We start from the raw sequence: 27,377 nt of genomic DNA, 5'->3' as shown, positions 1-27,377 counted from the left end.
CAAGTTAACTACTGCACCGTGATCTGAATAGTATCCACTGGACCACGAGAGAAGTGGTTTTCCAACCTGATGACGGACGCTTGTGTTGCGCCCGAAACGTCGTGATTTATTTTATTTGACACCTACGTGACTTTACCGAAAGAACAAAAGAGGATGGATTCCTTGAAGTCACGAAAGCTTCAAATCAAGATTGAGAGCAGTGTTCTTCATTGGCCCTGGTGGCCCGACAATCCACAAATAGTGAAAACACCACCCCATCATAATCATCATCGTGTTGCTGTCAAACCCAGCAATTGTTTCAAATGCCTGGCAGCCCTCGCGTGCCTGTGAAAGTGGGCCCTCCCCTGAAAATTCGTGAAGAACACCGCTCTGGAGAGAGAGAGAGTGCATAGAGAGCTGACGGGCTTGGAGAGGATAGAGGTTGCTGAGTGAATGTACGACACAGGGGGGCGCCACGGAGTGAAGCTGGGACCACAAGAGAGAGAGTGAGAGCGAGAGAGGAGGCATCGCTGTTAGCGATTCGCTCCGCTGTTCGAGGCTCCGTCGGAACGAACGGAGCTTTGTTAGCTCTGCGCGAAGTGGAGGCATTGCAGAGGCGAGAGGGGTGGGGTTGACGACGGCGGAGGAGGAGGCAGGCAGGAGCGGGCAAGAACGACAACAACGAGGAAGGAGGAAGAAATATCTCCGACCTTTGCGATCGCAACAAGCATCATCCCATCATCATCATCAGCCAAAGCAATCGGGTCAGAGGGACCCCGACGCAGAATCATGGACGACGTGCCGAGCGCGATGAAGATCTCGATCTCGCTGAAGACGCACCCGTCCGACGGCGCCGTCTTCTTCAAAGTGGACGGGCAGCGCTTCAATCAGACGCGCACCATCAAGCTCCTCATCGGGGCCAAGTACAAGGTGGCGGTGCTCATCAAACCCGGCACCGTGAGGACGAGGTGAGCTCGGCGCATTGGGGGGCCGTCTTTCATTGGTGTCGGCATCAGCAACCGTCACCATCAGCAGCACCACCATCAGCACCGTCACTATCAGCAACACCACCATCAGCAACATCACCATCATCAGCAACACCATCAGCACCATCAGCACCATCAGCAACACCACCACCACCATCAGCACCACCACCATAATTAGCACCACCATCATCAGCACCACCACCGCCATCATCATCATCAGCACCACTACCGCCATCATCATCATCATCAGCACCGCCACCATCATCAGCACCACCACCATCAGCACCACCACCATCATCAGCACCACCATCAGCATCACTATCACAATCGGCACCACTATCACCATCGGCACCACCACCACCATCGGCACCACCACCATCGGCAGTGCGCGCACTGTATTCGGCGCGTGTGTGCTACTGGTAGAGCCGGGATTGATGTTCGCCGATGGTGGTGACCGTGGTAGTGGTGATAGATTGAGACTGGTGATATGGTGGTGGTGAAAGTTGTGGTATGATAAAGGTTGATGATTATGGTGATAATTACGTGTTATGTCCGAGCCCCATCATGATCATGTTGGAGATGATGATGATGGTGGTGGTGGCGGTGTGATGTTGACGTTATGATGTATATTACTACAACAGTACAATGATAGTACACGCTTACACATCCGGCATTGATGCTGCCTGATGATGATGATGGTCGTAGTGGTGATTCTGCGTCTTCTGTCGATGGCAATGGCATTCTTATGTTAATTATGATGTTGCTGATAACGGCGACGTTTCTAATGATTGCTGCCGCTGCCGACGATGATAACGGTGCCGCTGATGATAATGACAGTGCTGATGATGATGATGGTGGCCTTTACGGAGAGGGAATGTGCCGTGCAGAATGATGGTATTCGGCAGCATCCCAAATCCTTCTGTAACAAAGACACGAGGCCACCCCTCCGTGTAGTATTATCTTGGTAAAGTGTGCTGCTAGCGAGCGCCTCCGTCTAGAGGGCTTAATTCATGAATATCGCGCGTTACAAATCTTGCATTGATCGATGAAGGGCGGCCAGGGCACACACTACGCCAGGCCGCCTTTGTCTCCCCATTGCTGATATTTACACACAACAACAACCGCCATTCGCCACTAAGTGGCGGTTACGTCACCACGACGCTTGTGCCAGGCTAGGTGCACCTTGAGGCCACGTGAAGTGTCGAACGCGCGCTGGCAGGAGGTCACGTGGTAGACCCAGCAGGTGCCACGGGTCGACTGACTAAGATGACCACGCACACGCACATTTAAGGCTGAGTCAACCTAGGTGGGGTGGGGGCACCAGGACCGGTTCTTCAATTAATTATTCGCCACTGATGTTGGCCGTGAGCCGGTATCGAACTCGGGCCGCCGGGTTCGTAGCGCAGCGCAGCGCGATCCGCTACGGCTGCTCATGCACCAAAGACAAAGCCCCCCCCCTCCCTGTGTAGCCTCAACAGACTGTAGGGGCAAGTGCTGTGAGCGAGTAGCACCTATGAAGGCCGGCACCGTGGCACACGAGAGGGTGGGTGGCCAGCACCACGCCCGGCCGCCTTTGTCTCCCCCAGAGGCGACGTTTTCACGCCGCGCCGGGTACTCATTTGTGGCCGAGTCGACCTAGGGGAGGAACCAAAACCGGTGCAAGATAATCGTCTCTGGTGATGTTGTTGGTGTCCGTGAGCGGCAATCGAACTCGGGTCGCCGGGTTCGTAGCGCAGCGCTAACCGCTGCGCCACCGCTCCCCGCGCGCATCACGCGCACCGAATCAGGACCACGTCCACGTGGGAGATGGAGCGATTTAGATCTGTGGGTGGTGGTGGGGGGGTGCAGGAGCTGCACGTGGATTGCTGCACCACGCAACGTCTTGGAGGCATGCATGCTACGGAGCTTGCGGGGTGGGGCGCGGTGGCTCCGTCTAGCAGTGGATAGACCATGGCTCGTGATGATGGCGGATGCATCTCTGCTTTGTACTGGTAGGAACCGCCTGGTTACATCAGCCCACAGGGGATTATTGTGTCCGTCCGTCGTGCAGGGAGGGGCTGGGTGGGGAGGGTGGGGCTGGGTGGGGAGGGTGGGGCTGGGTGGGGAGGGTGGGGCTGGGTGGGGAGGGTGGGGCTGGGTGGGGAGGGTGGGGAGGGTGGGGAGGGTGGGGAAGGTGGGGCTGGGTGGGGAGGGTGGGGCTGGTTGGGGAGGGTGGGGGGTGGGAGGGGTGGGGCTGGGTGGGGAGGGGCTGGTCACCCGGTGGTGCCCTTATACAACTCAACGTTGAACCTACTCACGCCGGCTTGTGCCCGCCCTCACAGTCGGCCATATTTGCGGAATACACCACGCCGCCGTTGACCCTGGCCATTGACCGAGCAACCCGACGTTCCTACCAGCTCCCTCCGCAGGACAATGTGTTTAAATGTCACAGCGCGGGTGCAGAAGGGGGGCGTGTCCGCGTCGCTTGCCAACATCCGACCAAGATTCGCCTCGCCCGTGTCGTGCACAACAGGGGATCCCGTTTGTCAATCCACTGCTGGATGAGAGCATGTCATTTGACCATACTTCACCAGGCAAGCAGCATCATAATTGACGCTGGAGCGTGGTTACTGTGGATTTTTCTGCAATGCCCTCTGCTGACCACAACGCAGGCCCTCAGCAGCAGCAGCCGCAACCGCAGCCTATAGCACCTGCTTGATCAGAATCTGAATACAGTATTTATTTATACTGTAGGAATTCGGTGAGCTATGAAGCTCTTTCGTTTTGCAGATGTTCAGTATGAACGGTGTTGGATCACTGGCGGCGCTATTCAGGCGAGAAATCCAGCTTTGCTTCTGGGATCTGTCGGGGGTGACTGTGCTGACCGATGTCAGCCATGTGTCCATGCAGTTTCTATTTATAAGACGGAGATGGGTATTATTATGTTGGTATATGGGCTGCGACGGTGGCAAGATTTTAAATAACTCGCCTGGTATGCAGGAGCTTGTGGGTTCGATCCCGACCCCGACGCCTGCTGTATATGTGGAGTTTGCGTGTCTCTCTCTCTCCCCGTGGTCGCGTGGATATTTCTCTCGGGGTCCTCCTGTTTTCCCCGTCCACATTCAGAATCGACATCACGCGTTTCGGTGTATTTGGCTGCGACACATTTCCACGTGGTGATGAGCCCACTTCGCTGAACCATCATTTGTGGCAGCCAGGTCGCTTCTGAAAGAAGAGCGACACAGCTGAGTGGTGCCTTACCTGGTAAAAAAAAACAGTTTAGTCTATTTACAGACGGTGATGGGTATATGTTGGTATGTAATCCACGAATGCTTGGTATGCCTGGCCCAAAGGCCTTTGATTATGTCTATAATTTGGCATGACTATGCGGTTGTTGTGGCCCACCCCGTTAAATGTTTTGGGTGCACCACGCACGATGGAGTGTGGCCAGAACAACAATCCCTTATTGCTGCGACCCTCACTTATTATTTAGCGCGGTCGGCAAAGCCTCAACCGAGTCTCATCAAGGGTCCTGTTACATTGTGACGTTTGGTAAAATTCCACCGAGTGTGCCGCCATGCTCGGCTTGATACTAATATGTATAATTGTCTTCTTGGTTCTTTCGGTAAAGTCACGTAGAAGGGAAGTAATAAAATAATAAAAATTAAACATAATAAAACAATTCCCCCCCTTCCAACCCAGCTTATATACATGCTCCAAGCACGTGTGCTGTTTCATTCAGACGCTGTCGCCTCGACAGACCTGGTTTTCACCTGAGGACGGCTGCTTGCGTTGTGGCCGAAACGTCGTGAGAATTGTTTTATTATGTTTTATTTTTATTATTTTATTACTTCCCTTCTACGTGACTTTACCGAAAGAACCAAGAAGATGAATCCCTGCAGTCACGAAAGCTTTAAATCGAAATGTATAATTATCATTTACAGCTCTTTTGTAATCCACTTCTGGATGTGTTGGTCATGGTGGTTGTTTGACCATACTTCACCATGCCGTACTGTTCGAGTTGGTGATGGGGGAGGGGTGGGTCACGTGCTCTGGACCGGTTCAGATATCACTGATGGTAGCCGTGGCCAGGAATCGAACTCGGGTTGCCAAGTTCAAAGGGTCGAACGCTAACCGCTGCATCACCGCTCCACCCCCTTAGCATGAACTCGCGTGCGACCCCAGCACTTAGGGTTATATGGGGGATCTTTGTCTTTGTTCGACAAAGTAGTTCACCATGTGGCTGGCTGATGATTACTGTGAACGTGTTCCATTCGAAGAAACTGGCTGTAAAAATGAGGCCAGTAAAACGAAACGCACTTTGCCTTCGTCTATTTCCGCGCGCTTTGCGCACAGCGGATATATCACGCGCGCCCGCTCTGCCTTTGCCATGGGCAATCGCCAAGCGTTTTGGAACAACCTTGCTTTTCCTCCCTTACCAGCATAAATCTTCCACCAAAAATATTTTGAAGCAGAAGATTCGTGCTGGATATAGCCACATTTGCCAACGTGGTTTGTAAATTGAATCCTTAACAATGTATTGAGAGTTCAATTTTAATGGATAATTTTTTTTATCGAGGGACTGTGTGTGTTGTCTTGGTGTGGTCTGGGACTATTTTTGGCTATCGTTGTACTGCCCTTCCGAAGCTTGGGAATTTATGCTTGGGAATTGATGCAATTGAAACGAATACACTTTATTTATTTATTAAAGGGGCACCACGGTGGTGAGATGTTATCTTCTTTACCTTCAGGAGGTCGGAGGTTCGATCCCGACCCTGACGCCTGCTGTATATTTGGAGTTTGCGTGTCTCTCTTCCCGTGGTCGCGTGGATTTTTTCCTCCGGGTCCTCCGGTTTTTCCCTCCACATTTAGAAACACACATTGAGATTTTTGATTGATTATTTTGGTGCTTTAGATGTCCAAATGATGGGTCACTTTGTTGCGCTATCATTTGTGGCCAGGTCACTTCTGAAAAATAAGTTTATACCTTATTGAGCGTTGCCTGCTAGAATGGGGATAGTTTCACTTTATTTGTATGTGTTTGGGTGATTTATTTACTTTTTTGCACTTTGCACTATCATGTTGTGCTGTTTGTTGTAACGTTCCTACCCGTATTCCTCCAGTATAAATAAACATTCTGATTCTCAAGCAGGCAGTCGAATGCCGTGACAGCGACGTCTCCGTCTCTCTCTCGCGCTCCCTGCGCTCCCTCCGCAGGGCGATGCTGATCGGCGACTGCGAGGTGCCGCTGGAGGAGGGCGCCCGTGACCTCACACAGGTCACCTACGCCGGCTACTTCGACACGGCCGCCCTCACGGCCACCAAGAGCGGGGAGCGGCAACCCACGGCCGTCAGTATCCGGGTACGCCCTGGGCAGCCGGGGGCTCAACGCCTGGCCACACGCGCGCCAATACGGTCACACACGGGCACACTAAAAACACAACAATTTTTTATTTTAACCGGTAAGGCCCCACTGAGCTGTGTAGCTCTTTTTCAGAAGCGAACTGGCGGCCACAAATGATAGCTCAAGGGAAGTGGCTTATCATCGTGTGGAAATTAAGAGCAGCCAAATACCCTAAACGCGTCACACGCGGGCACACTAAAAACACAAAAAAAATGTATTTTACCTGGTAAGGCCCCACTGAGTTATGTAGCTCTTTTTCAGAAGCGAACTGGCGGCCACAAATGATAGCTCAAGGGAAGTGGCTTATCATCGTGTGGAAATTAAGAGCAGCCAAATACCCTAAACGCCTGTTTCAAAATGCGGAGGGAAAAACCGGAGGCCCCGGAGAAAAATCCACACGACCACGGGGAGCGCATGCAGACTCTAAATAAACAGGCATCGTCAGGGTCAGGATAGAACCCACGACCTCCCATATACCAGGCAAGGTAGTTAACATCTCGCCATCGTGGCACCCACACGGACCGGCCAGCAAGTAAAATCGTGCACCCAGAGCCACTGAAATGTTTTTAGAGGCCTAGGACAAGATTTCCACATGAGGCCTACTCTGAGACCCCCTGGACACTTCATGAGGCTCCCGCGTATCTGACGCCTGAGAGAGATGTCCTCACCCCCCCCGCCACCCTCTTCCCCCACCCTTGCCAGCCGTCTGAGCAATGAACGTACCAAAAAAAACCCCTATACTCCTTGACGTGTTGTTATCAGCTACGACCAAATGATGCTGAACGAGATGGATATCGTCGGATGATCGAAGCCATGCAGCGTAGATTCAGTGTGGTTCGTACTTGTGTAAAGGAGAGCCGACACAAGATTGCAGGGGGGTTCGACTTTGAATCCTTTTCTCCCATCCACACCTGTTCCCAGCCGTCCCAATCTCGTTCCCGCCAAAAGGCCCCGTTCTTACCGCCCGTTCTCCCCTTATATCTCCTCGATTACCCCTCCCGCTAACCCTCCTATTGGTGGGAATCCTTCCCCTGACACCCCTACACTTGAGTGGGGAGACTGCCAGGGAAGACCAGGCGGTGTAGGTTTGGGCCACGAGGTGGCTAGGAAGCGGATAAACAGCAGCAGCAGCAGATTCTTGAGTCTATCGGTACGGAGCACTGAACGTTACCCCCTTGCCCGCGTGGTTTTCTACAGGGTTCTACGCTTTCTCCCGGGATGAACAAAGGCCCTGATTGTTGTTAGTCATTTAAGCGCATATTTATTGTGCAAAGATGTAATCGCGCTCCAACAGTGCAATATTTGTGTGTGTTTTTTGTAAACGCTTGAGCAATGTGTCTTGCCACTGGAATAACATTCCGCAACAGTTACAAAATCGTAAAACATAAACATATTTAAGTAATAATGGTACTACTGCTGTAACGTCCTTTGTTTACTCGCTATTGCCTCACCGAGTCTCGAGACCGCTGTTAGGAGCGTGTCCTGCTCCATTGGGATGTTTGGTCGTTACATCGATGAGTGATTGACTTCACGTGTGAGGAAACAAGGACCGTACTTGGGAGGATACCCCCCACGATTATGAAGGGTGATGGTGGTGGTTGGGGGGGTAACGCTCAAACCTCTGCACAAATCGATTGAGGAACTGTGCTGCCATCTGCCGGCCACCTCGCATATAACAAACAGGCAGCAGCCCGTGCCATAAATTTCGTGCGACGCGTCGATGCATTTCGAAAAAAAAAAAGATTGCAATTTCAATCACGCGAACACAAGTCACAAATGGCGTACAAAGTGGCGCGTCGTCATGACGTTCCCCCGGGGGCTTCGGAGCGACGAGCGACGCTGTCGACTCGACGGCAATTCACAGCCGGCGCCCAGACTTAACACCACAGCTCCACAACGCTTATTATTATTATTCTTCTTTCATACGGCTGTCGATGTAGACGCAGAGCAAAGACTGCAATTTCACATTCAGGTGGTCAAGCCAGACAACCGCGTCGGAGTGCGTCGCTGCGATGTCTCCTTCGTATTTGTGGATCGGGCCATTGCGTCGTCACACGCTGTACTTGGCGGCAGAGGTCGCAACCGGGTACTCGATACCCGTACTCTACCCGATACCCGGTCGGGTACGGGTACCCGTTTGCGACCCTGGTGCGGCCTGGTACGGGTACGGGTAGACCGTGAGTCACTGGTGAGTCACCGTTTGTCACTCATTTCCCAACGTCTTGTCTCTTCTCACAATTCAAGTTCCTAGAATCAACCCACACGCGCCTGCAACATGGCTTCATCCCAGAGGTCGCAATCAGGTACCCAATACCCGTACCCTACCCGATACCCGGCCAGGTACGGGTAGGGTACAGGTACGGCCGGGTACGGGTTCCCGTTTGCGACCCTGGTGCGGCCGGGTACGGGTAAGGAATCAAAACTCGTTTGCGACCTCTGCTTGGCGGTCTGTTGTGGACGACCACAAGTCGCGCGCTGCTGGAGAGTTTTTAGTTTTCCATTCGTGCGTCAGGTTTTCCGCACCTACTACTATGGTTTGTGCAGCGGATGCGGTTTAGGGTGGACCATCAGCTTCGTGGAAGCGCAAACGCAGGGGCATCTTCTGCGTTGGGTCTTTCACGCCCCCCCCCGCGGGGGGCATGGACACGGCTGATATTGGGGACCCCGAGGGAAGGCCTCGGTGCCCTCTCTGACGAACGGCCATTTTATGCGTATATCTCCACGACGCGTTTTCGGGTTGTTCCGCGCATCGTTTGATACGACGTCCGACGTTTCGCCCCCCCCCACGTGCTGGGAGCTGCCTCCTGAAAAAGCTCGCAGGATTGCGGAGCAAAACGTTCGATATCGTGCCAAACGACAAAACCCCCCCCAAAAAAAAACCACACGTGGGATAGCTGCGGTGCCCTTTCATTCAACCGTTTGTGTGCAGCAGCCAGCGTTGTCGGTGTGCGCGTGTGTGTGTGTGGGTCTGGCATGGGGAGCGGTAGTGTAGCGGTTAGCGCGCTGCGCTATGAACCTGGCGACCCGGGTTCCATTCCCGCTCACGGCTAACACCAGTGACGATTATCTGAACCGGTCCTGGGCCTCCCCTAGGTCGACTCAGCCTTAAATAAGTACCTGGTGCGGTGTGTAAACATCGCCACTGGGGAGACAAAGGCGGTCGGGCGTGGTGCTGGCCACCCACCCGCTCGTGTACCGTTCCGGCTTTCATAGGTGCTCGCTAACAGCACTTGCCCCTACAGTCTGTTAAGGCTATACGGGGGTTCTTTGGATCTTTTGTCTTGCATGGGGTGGGTGTTGAAGCAGCTGTCCAGTTAAAACAAATGGCCTCGCAAAAATACCGGAGACAATTTGCCATCATTTACCGACACGTCTCGGGAAGATCCCGCTGTGCAGGATGCGTCTGGCTTCGTCAACTTATTACTCATTTTTTGTTCCATTGAAAAAAAAATGTGTCCTGCCACGTTTGTATTTTACATAGCTGCGGTATGAGTCGGCAAACGGAGTTCGATTCCCCGGCCATGGCCAGCATCGGTTTCCCGAGTGATATTTGGACCGGTTTTGGGTTGTCACTTCACCAACCCGCACAGACCTGGCGTGGTGAAGCATGGTCTAAGAAGCCCCGTGACCGACACGGGATGATTTGGCCTTCATCCAGCAGTGGATTGACAAAGCAGGCGGGGATGATAGCTGCTTAAGACGTCACTCGCCATCGATCTTAGCCCTGGCCAGGACTCAAACTAGGGGTTGCCAGGTTCTTAGCGTGGTGCATAAACCACTGCACCACCACTCCCCATAAAACAATACATTGATGTTCTTGGTTCTTTCGGTAAAGTCACGTAGAATGGAAATAATAAAATAATAAAAAAAGAACCAAGAAGATGAATCCCTGCAGTCACGAAAGCTTCAAATCGAAATAAATTGATGAACAATAATGCAGTAGAAATGTTGATAATGTAACATTTTTAGCTATGGAATATGATCTAGACCACAATAATAAGATGCATTAATGCCCAAACAACTAAAATCTAAATGTTCCATCTAAACCTGACTCTGGGAAGACATTTAATAGTTGAGTGACATATAATGGTCAAACGTAAATTAGAAACAATACCCCTTTCTTAAAAATTCCAAATCCTTTCATTAAGAGTCGGATTGATTTAGGCAATCATTGCATTTCCAATGAATTTTCAACGCAATCGTTGCACTGTAGGCAACAATGATTTAGTAGCTGGCGCTGCAGAGATGCTAACTGTATTCTCCTGGGGTTTAGCTGCCTTAATACTCCAATGTGGGTCACGCTCGCATCGCCATGGTAACTTCTGGGGGGGGGGGGGGGCCTAAGCCGTGTTTTTTCAGCTTGAAAATGAACCGGATGCCGTCAGGCGGGGTCGGTCTCTCGCCAATTCCTCGACCTACCGCTGGTAGCACAGGGCAACGCGTTCAACAAGCTCGTCGGAATGAACACAATTATTAAGAAAAGGGCGACAATTTCGGGCGGACACGGTCAACAAACGTCGACTGACGTTTCGTTTAAGGGGCCGTCCATAAATGACGTCACGCACCTAGGTGGGGGGGGGGGGTCAGACATTTGTGACGATGGGGGGGGGGGGGGTTGAGAAATGTGACGTCACATGAAAATACGCAACTTTAAATGAATATAGACAACACGTTCTACTTAATTAAATAGACTTTTTAATAAATGTTTTTTCCTACATCAGAGTGCAGCGCCACATTAAATACACACAACAATGACAATATTGTAGTTTAAAGCGATTTGACGCATGTTTTATTTTTTGGGGGGGGGGGCAGAGCTTTGTGACGTCATATTTGAGGGGGGGGAAAGGGTAAAAAATCGTCCAAAATCGCGTGACGTCATTTATGGACGGCCCAAAGCTCTTTTTCACAGATGTCCAGTTGGATTTAATGCTATTCTTGGTTCTTTCGGTAAACTCGCGTAGAAGGGAAATAATAAAATAATAAAAATAAAACACTCAAATTATCACGAAAGCTTTAAATAAAAATGGATTTAATTAGTTTCTATTTCACACGAGGGATCCGTGGTGCGCGAGCGTAGAGGAGCAGGAAGCATCAACCATCATCACATCAACTCCGATCACCCTCGCAGCAGCAGCGGCTTTTGGCTACTCGCCATCGAACAAAGACGGGGTCACCGCACCGCGTGGCGCCTTCAGACGCGCTTCTGCGACCGTCTGGAACGCTCTCTTCCTTGGGATATTAGGGAGCCGCCGGAGCTGTGCACTTTTAAATCATCTAGATTGAAAGCGTATTTCTTGAGGACTGCTTTTTTGTGTTTAGTTTATTGTCCTTCCACCCGCACCTCCAGTTAGCACGGTTGGCTACGTAGGGTGCGAAAGAAGGCCGTCTCTGGTGCAGGCCAATCGGTTTCAAAGACTTGATATATAATTATCAGAGCATGTTTGTTTGCATGTTTTGCCACAAGTATGTGTCGGTAATGCAGACTTGATGCCTTGCAAAAGGTGTCTGTTTCATGAACATCTTTACACCGGTTTTATTGCCAGAAAGGGTAAAGCCTTGATTTAAAGCTTTCGTGACTGCAGGGATTCATATTCTTGGTTCTTTCGGTAAAGTCACGTAGAAGGGAAATAATACAATAATATAAATATAAAACAATACAAATTCTCACGACGTTTCGACTGCAACACAAGCAATCATCATCAGGTGTTTTGACTGCAACACAAGCAATCATCATCAGGTGTGATGATGATTACTTGTGTTGCAGTCGAAACGTCGTGAGAATTGTTATTGTTTTATATTTATATTATTTTATTATTTCCCTTCTACGTGACTTTACCGAAAGAACCAACAATATAGGGTAAAGCCTATTTTTATTTTTCATCAACACACGTACATACAGCAGCAGCAGGGGAAAAAAACAAAAGGCACGCTTAGTACAGACAGTTTGTTTCATATGCAGCACTGTGGTCACCACCCGTGCCAAGTGAGTTTAGGGAGTCCACACTTGGATTCCAGATGGGCCCTCGTCAGCGGTGGTGGAGCTGTGCACGAGCATTGTACGCAAACGTTTAGGGCCTTCAGCGGCTCAAAAGAGCCATCGCAAAAGAAATATGGGTGCAAATACAATTATCATCTCAAACTAAGAACCAACCAGTCATCATTCAAATAACCCTGATAAAAACATAATTGTCAAGTACTGGAATGTATCATTGGAACCTCATTTGCCAGTAAAAAATATGATAATTGTTTTTTTACCCTTCTATCTGGCAACAAAACTGACACCTTTTGTTTGCATTATGGCTGCAGGTATTGTGGTCTATGCAAACATGACTCCTTGTAAAAAAGGTGTCAGTTTTGTTGCCAGATAGAAGGGTAAAAAACCAATTATCATATTTCTTACTGGCAAATGAGGTTCCAATGATGTAAATGCTTACCCCGAGCTCTCATACTCTGATGGTGCATTGCCTTTGAGTTGTGCGCCTTTTGGCATCATCTGGTCCAACCCATGTGAGACTAGGCTCTAAGGAAAGCTGTCTCGGGTGTGGACCAATCAACTTCAAGGACAGTACATATGTAACGGGTTCCGGAGACACTTGTAGAGGTAACTTCTTTATTACAATACAACACTCCAACAGTACTCCAACAGTCTAACACTCCAACTCTCCAACACTCCTGATACTCTGTTACAGCCTAGGTACACAGCCTAGGTACACAGCCTAGATACTCTACTCTGGCTACGCTCTGGAACTCGCCCTCACAAGGTCGTAGAGTCGGGAGTTCCAGAGTCCCACCACTGGCTCTCACAGGGTCCTCTGATGGCTGGTCTTGGGTCTTGGGTCTTGAGCTACGACTGGCCCTGATCGTCCAGGGAGCTCCGCTTTTATGCCCAGTCCCCAACGAGGGGTGGGGCCGTGTGCGCCCCCAGATATCCCACAGAGCACACACAGCCCCCCCCTTTGGCGGCGCCAAGGGGATTAAGCGCCTGGGAACTCAACGCCTGACGCCAAGAGGCTTAAGCGTCTGACCCACCCAGGGTCCCAGAGCCCCCAGCAGCCCCTCCCTTCTTATGTCACTACACATATATTATCAGAGTTATGTTTTTTGTTTGCATTATGGCTGCAGGTATTGTGGTCTATGCAAACATGACTCCTTGTAAAAACAGGTGTCAGTTTTGTTGCCAGATAGAAGGGTAAAAAAATAATTGTTAAGTACTGGAATGTAATAAATACTCTCTCAACAACTGTGATGTAATTCAAAGCGATGTGCTCGTAGTCTGATCAGCATATATATGTTTGAAGTCAATGGAAGCACCCGTAAATTAATTCTGCTTAGGGCCCTGAATGAGTCGGTACCCCCACCTCTGCTCCCGAGAAAACATGAAACGTCGGGCTAACGTTGTTCCAACGTTAGTGCCAACGTTGGGGCAAGGTTGGTTCCAACCTCATGCCAACGTTTTTGTTCAACGTTACATGTTTACTGGGGTCCTGGGTGCAATTTGGTACTGTTTTGCCTTTTTTAAAGATAGTGAAGTGATTTCATTACTAGTATCAAAGTATGAAAAATTAAGAATGGGTGTTACCCTTTCTGGCAATGAAACAGGAGTTGTGTTAAGATGTTCAAACACCAAATAGAAACCTTTTGCAAGGAATCCTGTCTGCATTAACCACACGTACTTGTGGTGAACATGCAAACTAACATGTTCTGATAAGATCTGCATCGTCTTTGAAACTGATTGGCCTACAGCAGAGACAGCCTTCTTGATGAATTTATTCTTCTTATGATTTGATTACGATTCTCTAAAAACAATTTTTTTCAGGATATACGACGTTGAAAAAAAAACACGAAGCGTGTGGTGTTTTTCCTACAATTGTGTTCAATTCAAAGGTGGCAACCATGTGCAGCATGAAGTATGTTTTAAAAATAAGAATACATTTACAAGAAATTAAGCAGGTGGCAACCATATGCGGCATGCAGGTCACGTGTGGTGGGGTAAAGTGTGGGTACCCCCAACCCTTCTGACATGTCTCTCGAGCGTGGAAGAGGAGGCCCAAAATATCTTGGCCTCCCTCGAGCGGCGCTCTTCATTGCGAGGCCCGCGGGCCACTGGCGGCCCCCTGGTGGCCTTTAGTGCGGACCCCTGATGTGTGCCCCCCCCCCGCCCCCCGACAATACACAAATTGTGAGAACACTCACCCGTCATTATCGTTTTCTTGTCAAACCCCGATGGTTTCAAATGGTGTGGCGGCCCTCACACTGGTGATGTCTTATTGGTCGAAATGCCTCCCTCCCCCCCCCTTCTGAAAATGAGTGAAGAACGCTGCACTAAAGGCTCCCCCGTTGTGAAGGCCCTTTCCCCGGCATTGGCGTCAGGAAATTTCAGAGCTGCACCTTGACTTTTTTTCCAAACATAATCATCCTTAAATTTCGATTTAAAGCTTTCGTGACTGCAGGTATTCATCTTATTGGTTCTTTCGGTAAAGTCACGTAGAAGGGAAATAATAAAATAATAAAAATAAAACATAATAAAATACAATTCTCCGCTGTCTTTCCGACAGACCTGTTCTTCACCTGAGGACGGCTGCTTGCATTGTGGCCGAAACGTCGTGAGAATTGTATTTTATTATGTTTTATTTTTATTATTTTATTATTTCCCTTCTACGTGACTTTACCGAAAGAACCAAGAAGATAATCATCCTTACGTTGCACTCATTGGCGAAGGAAGGCAAATGCAGTGGCAAGTTTGGATGCAAGCGTGCTTCTGATGGAAGCACACCCGCACTTGCGAGCAAGGGTCACGATTATTACCAGCTTTCAACTGCACCACGATGTCAGAACATATTTTGAGGGGGGACCGATTGTGGACGTGGTGTCCAGTCGTGGGGGGCGGAGGTCGCGCTTGCATTGAGAAGCGAGGGGATGGTTTTAACGCTGGGCATTCGCCGGGCACCGATCGTACGCCGTTACTGGTCAACAAAAAAAACCACATGAATCTCATTTAATATCAAGACTGCAATAGTGCGCAGCCCCTTGGCTGATCCGCTGTTGGATGAAGGCCTCCTCCACGCCAACCTGGCTGCAGCTGTTATTTGACCCACACTTCACAATGCTAGTCGGTGCAGGTCATTAAAGGGTGAGGACCAGTTCACAGATCACTGGACCAGTGATGTTGGCCGTGGCCGAGCATCGTACACTGTACCACCTGGTGACACAAAGCAAAAAGGCCTTGCTTGTAGCCGTACACACTGGTGGGGCTTGTCGCCTATCAAGGCTGGCACGGCACACGAAGGGGTGGTGTGGCCAGGACTAACACGGTGGCCACCTTTGTCTCCCTAGTTCAGATTTTTGCACCTCGTTTATGGCCGAGTCAACCTAGGAGGAGGCCCAGAACCGGTTCAGATATCACTCGCCACTGATTTTGTCAGTGTCCGGAAATCGGCCTTTGGTCATTGGGTTCATGGCGCATTGCGCCAATGCACTGTGTCGAGTCTTAATTAGTGTGTTTATGCATTTTTCTTTCTCTGTCATTTACTATGCAAAGTCAGGGCCTCCAATCTCGCCGTCTTAAAAAAAAAATACTACGCTGGGAAACCGTCATGTGATTTGAGGAGGGATGGGGCGTGTGTAGTGCCTTTGTCCTTGGATGGGTTCCTTGAAAAACATCACAAGTTCGCAGAGTAAGGGAAGTGGTAAATTTTTTTTTAACGCACGCTCGTGACTGCAGCGTTTTTTTGGCAAGTCAGAAATCTGCAGAATTGTGCCAATGATTGTTTGAGGCCGAGACAGAGACCTCTTTCCCCCCCTCCTCCTCCCCTTGCACCGCATACTTCACAAAAAACACAACTGGCATCGTGGCACATTATTTCTTTCAGATGTTCTGAGGTTTTGAATCATAATAATTTTACTTTTTTCACATTCTATTCACTTCTATAAAACCCACATTATGCATTCCAACTTTTCTGTAATCCGTTGTGTTTCGTACTCATTTAAATAAAAAATTACGCGCAATAAACGTGCGACTATGTAAATGTTCACGTAGGTAAAAAAAAACTGAAATATATAATAATTAGTTGTAATAAATAATTTAGAATTTGTGATGCGCACAAGTTTTTGTCCACTCTCGGAAAGAGAGAGAGAGGTTACGAGGCACGGCAAACCCGAAGACGAGCGTTTGTCGGTAGGCAGTCAGAACCAGCGGCAACAATTTCCCAAGCTCTGCGATCCTATATTGGGATGCTTGGCCAACTCAATTTTAACGAGCGTTTGCACACGTGGCAGGAAAGTGGAGCATCCAGTGAAAACCCACGTTACCTAACACCGGTTGGTGCCACCGCCTGCTACGATAGATCCGGGATGAAAATATCACAAATCCCCAGGTGCTGGACCAATGGCACAGTGGTTCACGCACTGCGCTATGAACCCAGTGACCTGAGTTTGACTCCGGGCTACGGCCAACACCGTGACGAGTGATACCTGGATCGATCTTGGGCCGTGCGGAGACCTTTATCCAGCAGTGGGTTGACAAAGAACCGTAAATGACAATTCCTACTACGCAGGCGTTCGCGGTCGTCCTGCACAGCTCCCTCCGATGTGCTTCTGGGTTGTTACTTCGCCTTGTTCGGCGCAATGTCCAACATTTCGCTCCACGAGCTGGAAGATTCTTCAGGAATTGTCTCGCGCAGCTCGCTTCCTCCACGGAGGCAGAAAGTCGGCTGCGCAATTCATTTCCTGGCAGCCTTCCAGCCCGTCCGTGGTTCCTCGGTGATTATTGTGAGGTGCAATTTGCGTGAACGACGCAGTGTACAATATTTCGATGAAATTAGATCGTAGCCGATGGCGATGACACGACGATGACGACTAATGTGATGCCCGCGTGTGTCTGTCGCGCTTCGCTCTGAACCTCTGCGCAGCTGGAGGACATCGGAACGTTCGAGGCCGTGTGGCAGTGCAAGTTCTACAACTACCCCAAGCGCGACCACTGCCAGTGGGGGAACAGCTTCGCGGCCATCGATTACGAGTGCAAGCCCAACGACACGCGCACCCTCCTCTGGGTCAACAAGGAGGTCTTCCGGTAGCCGTGGTGACGCCAGGGGCGGTGGTGACGCCAGGGGCGGCGGTGGCGGCGGTGGCCTGCACCAAGCCCGGCACCTTCATACGGTCACGAGCGTTTGGCGATCCAAACGTCCAACGGTGGTTTTGTTGGAAATTCATTTGTGTTTGTTTTACAAGTTCGCTTTCGTCCACCTTCCATTCCCCCCAGTCGAGAGAGTTCTGTGGCCCTAATATAGGAGCCAGAGAGCTTTGGCAATTGTTGATTCGAGCTCTTTTGAGAGCGAAGGCCCTTCCGCCAACGGTAGTTGCAGGGCCGCTCCTTTACCTTTACAATTTGCCCTTCCTCACATAACCCCTGGTGCTGCGTTGTTGGTGATCTTGCAAACAAGTAATTCTGTATGACGAGTGACACCTTTGCTTCACGTGTGGGGCACTCCAGGGGCGTGATGGCTTTTACGCGGGGCACGGCACGTTCGGAACGTCGCCGCTTGACGAGCTGGGAACTCCTTCGGTCGTCACCTGACCGTTTTACGAGGTCGGTTAGGTTGATCCGACCGTTCTGCTTGCTTTCGCGAGAGTTTCCACGAAGTGAAAAACAAAACAAAACGAAGGGCTGCCTTGCGAGTGAGTAATATTGGATAGCTCCTCGATGTGTTTTCGGGTCGATGCCGTGTGCTGTGCGACACGATGTCTGACGTTTTGCTCCACGTGCCGGCAGCTGCTTCAGGAATGGGATTAAAGCTCGCGGGCACGTGGAGCGAAACGTCGGACGTTGTGCCAAACAGCACGCGGTGTGACCCAACGAAAAAAGTAAACGGAGCGCCACACGGCACAGCCGTGGAAACCTAAGCTACAGTATAATTCGAATTTTATTTAAGCGACCGTCGAAAACAAAAACGGTCCCTCTTTTGGAAAATAAGATTTACGTGGCTAAACTGGTCAATGTACAGACATTTAACAAATCTTCTTCTTCCACGCGTTAGTCCCACTCGTGTGGGGTCCGCGGTCCTTGCCGACCTTCTCCACGCTGTCCTGTCCTGCTCCATCTTTCTTTTCGTGTCTGATCGCACCACATCGCCCCCCCATCTCTTCTTCTGCCTTCCTCTTGATCTCTTTCCTTCCACTTGCACCTTCTGACCCACATAATTTCCCTGTATCTCGAAATTTCAAATTTATAGGTAACCATAATTTTTGGTCTTGTGAATTCGATTTTTTTCCTTCGTGAGAGGTGATTGGGTTGGATAACCAACACAAATCTTCTAGGAAATCATTCAAATAAAAAATCAACACAGAAAGGTGCCATTTTCGCTATTCATTACTAATCACGTTAAATACACAAAATATAATTGTCATAAACATTGGGCACATTTAATCAAAAGTACAAGTAGTTTATGGGATTAGTCCTTGGGAAAGAACTTTGTCTTCTGTAGATTGTGTTTTGTTCCAGTAGAAAAAAACAAAAACTCTTTATCCCAAAACAATCTTAGTCCAATGCATGCACAAAAAAAAGTTACAAAAATAAGACTATTAAAATAATTTGCTGAGGCTTTTGGGCAAAGCATCACGTCATCGGTCGTGGCATTGGCGTGAGGCCCTCACGGCTTGACTTACAGCCGTTCTGGCAGCCGATTTTGACCAATTGGAGTGCTCGCACGGTGACAGTCGCTGGCGTTTTTATTTTAAGTGGGAGCTGATTGTGTTTTTCACGAAAATGTGCCACACACAACCAGCGGCCCATCGTTTACAAACAACAACAACACAAGTTTGAACTTCGTGTCCTACTTCCAAGGTTGGGTGATGTGAGCTCAGGATTATTGAAGGGCCTTCACAAAAAGGGCCCCAAAAATATTATTTAAAAATATTTTCCCTCAAATGTGTCCCGATTTCTGTTTTAACAAAAAATGTTTCTTCAGTTTTACCCTGCTCGTGCTCACGATTGTCACGTCATGTGATGAAGCATCCATTCGGATCTGTCGCACGGGAGTGCGACCCTCCATGTCAGACAAATTATTTGGTGACACTGTTTCTGCTGCCTTGCCAGTGGCGCAACAATTAACAACAAAAACACATTAATGAGAAAAAGGGCCATTGCCTGAAATGTTACCTATCGTATGTATTTTTTTTTCTTTTAAGCCATTGTCATTTACAAATGTGTTGGGTCTCTGTGTTAGAGAATGGCCTGAGGAAATGGATATCACAGAAATACATCTGAGATCCCTTCCAATGACTGATGGTGCACACAGTCGTGTGGGTGGTGGGGGGGGCAGCACTTTCCCACCCACCCTACTTCAGCAATGTTTGTAACATGACAGTCACTGATTTGAAGCTTTCGTGACAGCAAGGATTCATACTCTTTGTTTTTTTCGGTAAAGTCACGTAGGTAAAACAATCAATAAAATAAAATAAATGAAAACAACTCAATTAAATCGCGACGTTTTGGAGGCAACACAAGCTTATTTTTTACACCTGATGAAGGAAGCTTGTGTTGCCTCCGAAACGTCGTGATTTAATTTAGTGGTTTTCATTTATTTTATTTTATTTATTGTTTTACCTACGTGACTTTGCCGATAAAAACAAAGAGTATGACAGTCAACAATTGTATATTCAATTCTTAGTGGGAATTAAGGCAAATTAATTGCATCCCTAAATTTATTGATGCTTTTTTTATTCCAGTTCATAGTGACCAGGTTGAGTCAATTCAATACACTTGAGAACCCGGTTTAATCAGACGCGGATGCCTCGATCTCACAGCAGGATCTCAATTGTGTGAGCTTGGTAGTCTGGCCAAAGGTTTTAAAACAATCTCCCACACAAGGTGTGGCCAAATAATTTTGCAACCACTTTTAAATGAGCTATCCTGGCAATGAAGTGATAATTTTTAAAACCTTGTTTAAATGTGTGTACAGCACTCCTAAATATTTTTTCTTTGATCAATAAGCTATTTAGTTCATGCGAATGTTTACTGTGAGCCTGACCTCTCAAAGACCAATCCTCGGTTTACCCATAGTGCAAGTTTACCATATGCGACGATGAATCGTCACGATTGAAGAGCTCAAGAATCGATAGATTTTTGTTTTATATTGCAGTGAATGTGGCGGCCTCTAGTGGCTGCAGGAGGTCACCTGGACGCATCGCATCCAACATACAGCACTGTCATCATCATCGTCAGCAAATTGCTAGCCACTGCTGGATCGAGGCAACCCTTCGCTATCGCCATCACTCAGTCCTGCGGGCCCCCCACGATCCTTCCCAGTCCTGCACGTGAGACGATCTCATCAATCCATATTCCGAAAAAAAACCGAAATGGAGCAAGAGAAGCATGGAGTGATGCATGTTTTGAATTATGTTTAGAGATGGAGAGAGGAATACGTGGATTGGAGAACGCATGCAGGACATTTACATCACCTAAAGCTGCTTAGAAAAGTAAGTGGGCTCAGGCAGCAAACGTTGTTAGAAGGTAAAAAAATGAAATTAAAATTAATAAAAATAAAATAATAAAAATCACGACGTTTCGGAGGCAACACAAGTCTCCGTCATCAGGTGGGACCAGATCTGCTTGTGACGGTCCCACCTGATGACGGAGACTTGTGTTGCCTCCGAAACGTCGTGATTTTTATTATTTTATTTTTATAAATTTTTCATTTTTTTTACCTATGTGACTTTACCGAAAAAACTAAGAGTATGAATCCTTGCAGTCACGAAAGCTTCAAATCTAGAAGTTTTTAGAAGGGATGGTGAGCGATGGTCAAGAATAATGATAGGAGTGGAAACTGAGGGACAGAACGTGGTCCCAGAGGATGTCCGTCATGGACGTGGAACGACGAAATCAGCTGCCGAGCCTGTGCTAGTGGATCGTTGCATGGCAGGATCGTGAAAGATGGCGGTGTCTTGGGAGAGGCCTTCATCCAGCAGTGAATTGACCAAGGCTGCTGATGATGATGATGACGAAAGCGTGTAAATGCGACCGCATCTCAATGCGCTCTTGCGAAGAGAAAGAATACATTGTCATGAACCCGAATTATGACATTTCATCGCATCTCTGTGACAGTCAAGGAATCTTTCACAGCCTGCGAGCCACGGTGTGTCCGCTCCCCTTACGTTCACGCGCACATTCGGTGACGGGACGGACAATGCACAAGTCAAATTTTGGAGCACCGTTCCTGGAGGCATTGATAACAGCGGGAGGCACTGATAGGTTTAGCTGCTTTTCGGAAGCAGTAGGCACGGTTGCGTTCAAGCAATTCGTGTTTACGAACGACGAGTGCGATTTCGTGTTTACCCCAGCGTAGATCTGTTCGCGGAAAACTTGATCCCGGGTTGGCGTGAGACTCGGCGGGAGAGATCGCGCGACGTTGGTCACAGTTGCGGCTCTCCTTCCAGCCTCGTACGGTTTGGAGATCTGCGGTTGACCTGACGTATACTTCGTTAAGAGCGTGAAATTGCTTAAGCTTGCGGTAAGCCATTACGAGCGCAGCCGTTCGACGAAACATTGAAAAGTACAAACTTTTTTAAACGATGTGCTACAGTGATGTTTTATTTCCCGAATGATTACATTTTACAAACGTGATGAATACATGCATATCACTCTCGTTTTACTTAATACCTTTCACATAATTGTCTGTGTGTGTGTGACCATGTTATGAATTTAATTGGTACGTTTAATGGCAATGCCATTTTATGTAATAGATTTTTTTTCTTCTAGAATTGGCCGTAAATGTAGAGATGAAGTTGTGATAGTCATACACAATAGAAGTCTGTCATTCTGTTTACCGTTATTACCAATTGTAGTTGACGTTGCTTCGTGCACTGTGGTTATAGCCATCGGAGTGATATTCCCAACGCCATGATACACTTGGGTAATCGTTGCTGGCAACTGTCACCAGAAATAGTTGTCGCACCACTATTATTAGAACAATTGAAGTCGCAAAAAATGTGGACGAAATGCGATCGCCGTTTCTTCGTCTCGCAGGCCACTGGGATGGCATCTTCCAATCGAATAACTGGCAGAGGTCATATGGCCACCCGAGGTTGTTGTGTTCTGTAGACCCAAATCATTGTTCACCAAAAACGTAATTTAAACAAGCTGTGGTTGAGTTCTCAGAAGCGATTTTCAGGACTGAAATTCCTGAAGAAGCTCCCAGCACGTGGAGCGAAACGTCGGACATCGAGCCAAACACACAGCGCGATCCAGAGTGAGCCGCTACGGCACAACCGCAAAGGAAACCTATGCGGTCGTGAACGGTTTTCGCTGTTCGGACAGGACTCCGCCTATCTGCACCATCGCACGGTCATCTTGTGTCGGTGTGCTGTGCTAGCGGAGGCCACTCACCGCCAGAGTGAGCCCTCCAACCTTGGTCGCAGGACACTTGGATGGACGGGCTCGACACTAAGTATCTGTACTCTTTGGTTCTTTCGGTAAAGTCACTTAGGTGAAAAAAAAAACAATTGAAATAACTAAATTAAATCGCGACGTTTCGGAAGCAACACAAGCTTCCGTCATCAGGTGGGACAACCACAGCTAGAAACTAAATCACTGTAGTGGGCAAAGAGTAACTTTGTTTCTTGCTGTGGTTGTCCCACCTGATGACGGAAGCTTGTGTTGCTTCCGAAACGTCGTGATTTAATTTATTTCTATTGTTTTTATTCTTATTTTTTCACCTACGTGACTTTACCGAAAGAACCAAAGAGTATGGATCCTCGCAAGTCACGAAAACTTCAAATCTAGAATGAACCAAGTATCTGCTCGTCAAAGCTTGTCCATTGAAATGTCAAAAAAAAAATGTCCTACAAATCCAAGGCAGGTTGGAGTGCTTACAAGGAGGCCGAGTGGCGTCCGCGAGCAAACTGCAGCGACAAAACGTCCGGACGAGCGTGGTCAACTCCCAACCGCAAAATACGCATGTCACTCCGCACCGTTGCTACACCAAGTTTGCCATTGTTGGTCAGAGTAAGTGCGTTGCCGGTGGCAATTGTTTAAACATTTCCTGAGTGCATCATGGCCTTAAGGGTGTTTTAAACATAACCTTGATGAGTAGCAGAGGGCTAACAATGATTTCCTGTCGGTAGCCCGGGTGTGCATATCCAGATTGTTTGGTTCACTCACTGCATCTGTCCCCGAATTTGACACGGCCGAGTTAAGCGAAACCGTACTCGTTTATATATATTTTTTAAAGTTGTCGGTGACCTATAGCATTTGACAACGTGCGAGTGTTAGATATGGAAAGCACAGCTTTGGTAATGACTTTTGTGTTTGATGCGGGTGTCAGTCATGGTGTTGCTTCCTGTGTTACCAAAACCTGCCACAGACGAAGTGTCCTCTCCAAATGTATTAAAATGCAAATGATACAAAGTGTTTGCACGGTTTCCTCTTGTCTCTCCCAATTATTTTCCAGTTGCGCGATTGGCATAATACACGGCATGAGATGAAGACATTTCCATTCAGAACTCTCACAGCAAGCACTGCACCATCTTGTGTGAGAGTACGACCGTGGAAGACGCTGTCGTGGAAAGTCTGATTTGGCTTCATTGGGCCGCTTTACAAACACATGCAAAGTATGTCTGTCGCATGTCATTCAACACGTGCTTTTTAAAATGTATCCGATTTGAAATTTTGCCAAACTAAGCGAAAATGGTTGGTGACCGGGCTGAAACCATCAGCTCACTCCACGTGAGACACCAAATTATCCATGGGCAGCTGAATCCTCGCTTCGAAGCCAGGGACTCCGCAATGCCAAGTCAATGCTCTGACTGAATATCAGTCCACTTAGCCACCGGGTCCTTTGTTTGTCCTTGCATCCGTAGCTTTAATGAGAGCATCAGTAGATAATTGAGGGGAAAAAAACCAATGGCCTTAATTAAGCAGTAACAGCCATGGTCTATCCACTGGTGGATGAAGGCCTCCCCATGCCATCACCATCTTTCATGGTGATGCAATAATCCCTTCTAGCTCCTGCACAGGGGATTATTGCATCACTCCATCTCCATGGTGGACATCTCGAGATGTTCTGTCCTCTTTGCCGACCATTCAGCTGCCAGTCTTATCCATCAGCCATCATACCTTCCATCAACGCGTCCTGCCCATTCCCACGAATGTTATGTCCACTCGGTTAATGCGATGTTTCTTAACTTTGAGTATATTCCCTAATCCACGCAATCCCAAGCATTCCTCTTCCTGACTCTCAGAGTAATTCCTAACATGTTCCTCTCCATGACCAAAATTACTAGTTAAACACAACTATTTGAACCTAAAAGGCGGCGGATTAGTGCAGGTTGGAGTGTTTTTGTTTGAATTTTTTACAATGCACGTAATGAAACGCAACGTACGGATGGATATGCCTGAAGAATAACGTTTTCAATCATTGCACGCTACCTGCGATGACACATGGTTCAACAACATGGACATTGTGCATCACGGCTAAAGTGACGGTGCAGCACTTTAGCCCAGTGATGAATTGCAATAAATGAATTGGTACAATTCGAGTTTTCACGATTCAATTTAAGAATTGAGTCTTAGCAGGGGCAACCCCCCCTCCCCTCCATAATGTGGTGCAATCGGTAAATAACACGAACCGAGGATGGATCTACAGTATTTATTGTTCGACACTTGTAGAGTTGCGTTAAATTGATTTTAGTCGATGATTCCGATGCATTGCTGCAACGACGTCGCCACTGCACTCGCTCGCTGTACCACCGCACAATCGCCACTAGGCGGCAACAATTCCTCTTTACAAACATAAAACTCAACACTGTCACCTTAAAAAATGAATGATACATACGCCGCATAAGTAATAGGCGACGTTTCGAGCAATAACCACTTTCTTTGTAGCACATTTCCCGAAACTGTCCCCACTTTATTTAAACAAAAATAAGGTAGTGTCAGTGAAGAATGTGTTGCGTTTTGTTGTTCATTTTCCTCGTTGTAGCAGCAGCGTCACCCAAATAATCTGTAGACAGAAAAACCCCCCACAAACATCAGGTGTACCACTCTTTTAAGTTAAAGAGTCGCGATTCGATTCGGGTTCCCCCCCCCCTCCTCACTGATCCCATCTGATAGAGTTTACATGGAGTGCTCTAGCCAATAGCATATGGTAATGCATCCGCTAAAATTATTTGGTTTTATTTAACCAGGCAAGGCCCACTGAGCTCTATTGCTCTTTTCCATAAGCGACATGGCCACAAATGATAGCTTAACGAAGTGGCTTTATCACGTGGACATTTATAGCAGCCAAAAGACTCTAAAGTCTAAACGCATATTTCTAAATATGGACGGAAAAACCGGAGGACCCGGAGAAAAATCCACACGACCACAGAGAGAAAGAGGCATGCGAACTCCAAATATACAGGCATCAGGGTTCGGGATCGAACCCACGTGCTCCTGTACACTTGGCGAGGTGGTTAACATCTCGCCACCATGGCGCCCAGCATTTGTCTAACAAGTCCAACTCTACCGATGAGACCCAGAAGGTCAAACCCATTCCAGAGGTTGCGTGCTTAAACGGATGGTGCTTGATGATATCGGTCTGTCAAGCCAAGAGGCCGATAAATGTGGCGACATTTAATGGAGTTTTTACAATATATTTCCTATTCCCCATGATGTTCCATGACAACGTGTGGTGGATTTGTGTTAGTTGTGTGTAGTATGTGCGAGGAGGGTGACATCACAACATTGAAGGACCTGGGTTTGATTCTTGACTGGGGCGCCCTTTCTGCGTGCAGTTGGCACGTTCTTCCCCTGTTCTGCATTGGCTTTCTCCAGTTTCCTTCCATAGCTCAAACATTGTAACCGGTATTGTCCCAACATATTGCAATGCTGCAATAATGCTGCGCAGTACTGCAAGTTACTCAATTGAGGTTACGCACGAGGCGACATCGCCCACTTTCGCGAAAACGTGGATTTTACTCCACCGAACTCGCCCGGTAAACTTGCCGTCGCGCAAACGTTTGTCCAACGGTTCAAACCACACGCCAACATTGGCCCCAAAGTTGCCAAATTCACTGGGCAGCTGCCCGTGCCAACCAGTTTTGTGCATGGTCGTCAACCCACCCAATTTACAAGAACAGGCTCAAAACCAGCCGAAGGTTGCGAGATGACACGGTGCCCACGTAAACCGAAACACCGGACAAACCAAGACAACTCCAGCCTTCTTTCTGTTATGAAAGGCCGACGTTCCGCTTGTCTGTCAACTAAATTACATAAGCCTTTCCAGAAGGCCTGAATCAATAAGGTATAGAAAGTGGACCACCTCCTCACCCCGATGTGGGGGTAAAAAGTTGACCCCCCCCCCAAAAAAAAAGTTTTTACTCCCCCAACTGAAGAGATGTATTTTATAGGCATATATTCCTACATACAATAGTCAGTATCTGCTGATTATATTCCTACACACCCTACATACAAAAGTCAGTATCTGCTGACTAAAAATGAATTTATACGGCCACGAACCGCCGAAATTCTCATTAAAAAGTGCAACTGTAACTAATAACACGACGTCGTCACGTCTTTGACCAACTACAAGTGACACAATCGGTGTCAAATATTGTTGCCATGTATTCGCAACAGATAGAAATGTATCGTAATATTCAGGCACGATTAGTCCAATGCTGAATGAAGTCCTCCCCTGCAACAATCCACCTAGCAACCTGCTTTCTACGCACGAACTTATTTCATTGCTCCATCTCCTCGACGGATGTCACGCGAGTTTTGTGTCTACAAGAGTCTATTAGTATAGTGGCGTGTGAGACTTTGGCTTAAGTCAAACTTAGGCCGTAATTATCATAAATATTGGGGGGGACACATCCACCCCCCCCCCCCCCCCAATATTCAAATATGCTCAAAATGTCCCCACCATTAGATTGCTATACAAATATTTATGCTCATATGATTGTGGTTATGGTTGTATTTTATTAATCCCTAATCTCTGCCATTACATACAATGAAACAAGAAAATAAAAACAGCAATTTAATACAATACACTATTAGACAT

General features: G+C 48.1%; 1 protein-coding gene across 1 annotated transcript; it reads left to right on the top strand.

Annotated features, from left to right (window-relative positions):
• The first annotated feature begins 466 nt into the window (after positions 1-466).
• Positions 467-23,760, top strand: CNRIP1 (cannabinoid receptor interacting protein 1). Its single transcript, XM_078871848.1, has 3 exons — positions 467-947; positions 6,162-6,306; positions 17,256-23,760. Exons 1-3 carry the CDS (start codon positions 769-771, stop codon positions 17,418-17,420), a joined length of 489 nt encoding a protein of 162 aa, XP_078727974.1. The 5' UTR covers positions 467-768; the 3' UTR covers positions 17,421-23,760.
• Positions 23,761-27,377: the final 3,617 nt, after the last annotated feature.

The sequence above is a fragment of the Lampetra fluviatilis genome, chromosome 33 (genome assembly GCF_964198595.1).
Source record: "Lampetra fluviatilis chromosome 33, kcLamFluv1.1, whole genome shotgun sequence".
Taxonomy (NCBI): Eukaryota; Metazoa; Chordata; class Hyperoartia; order Petromyzontiformes; family Petromyzontidae; genus Lampetra; species Lampetra fluviatilis.
This window is presented reverse-complemented; position numbering and strand designations above follow the sequence as displayed.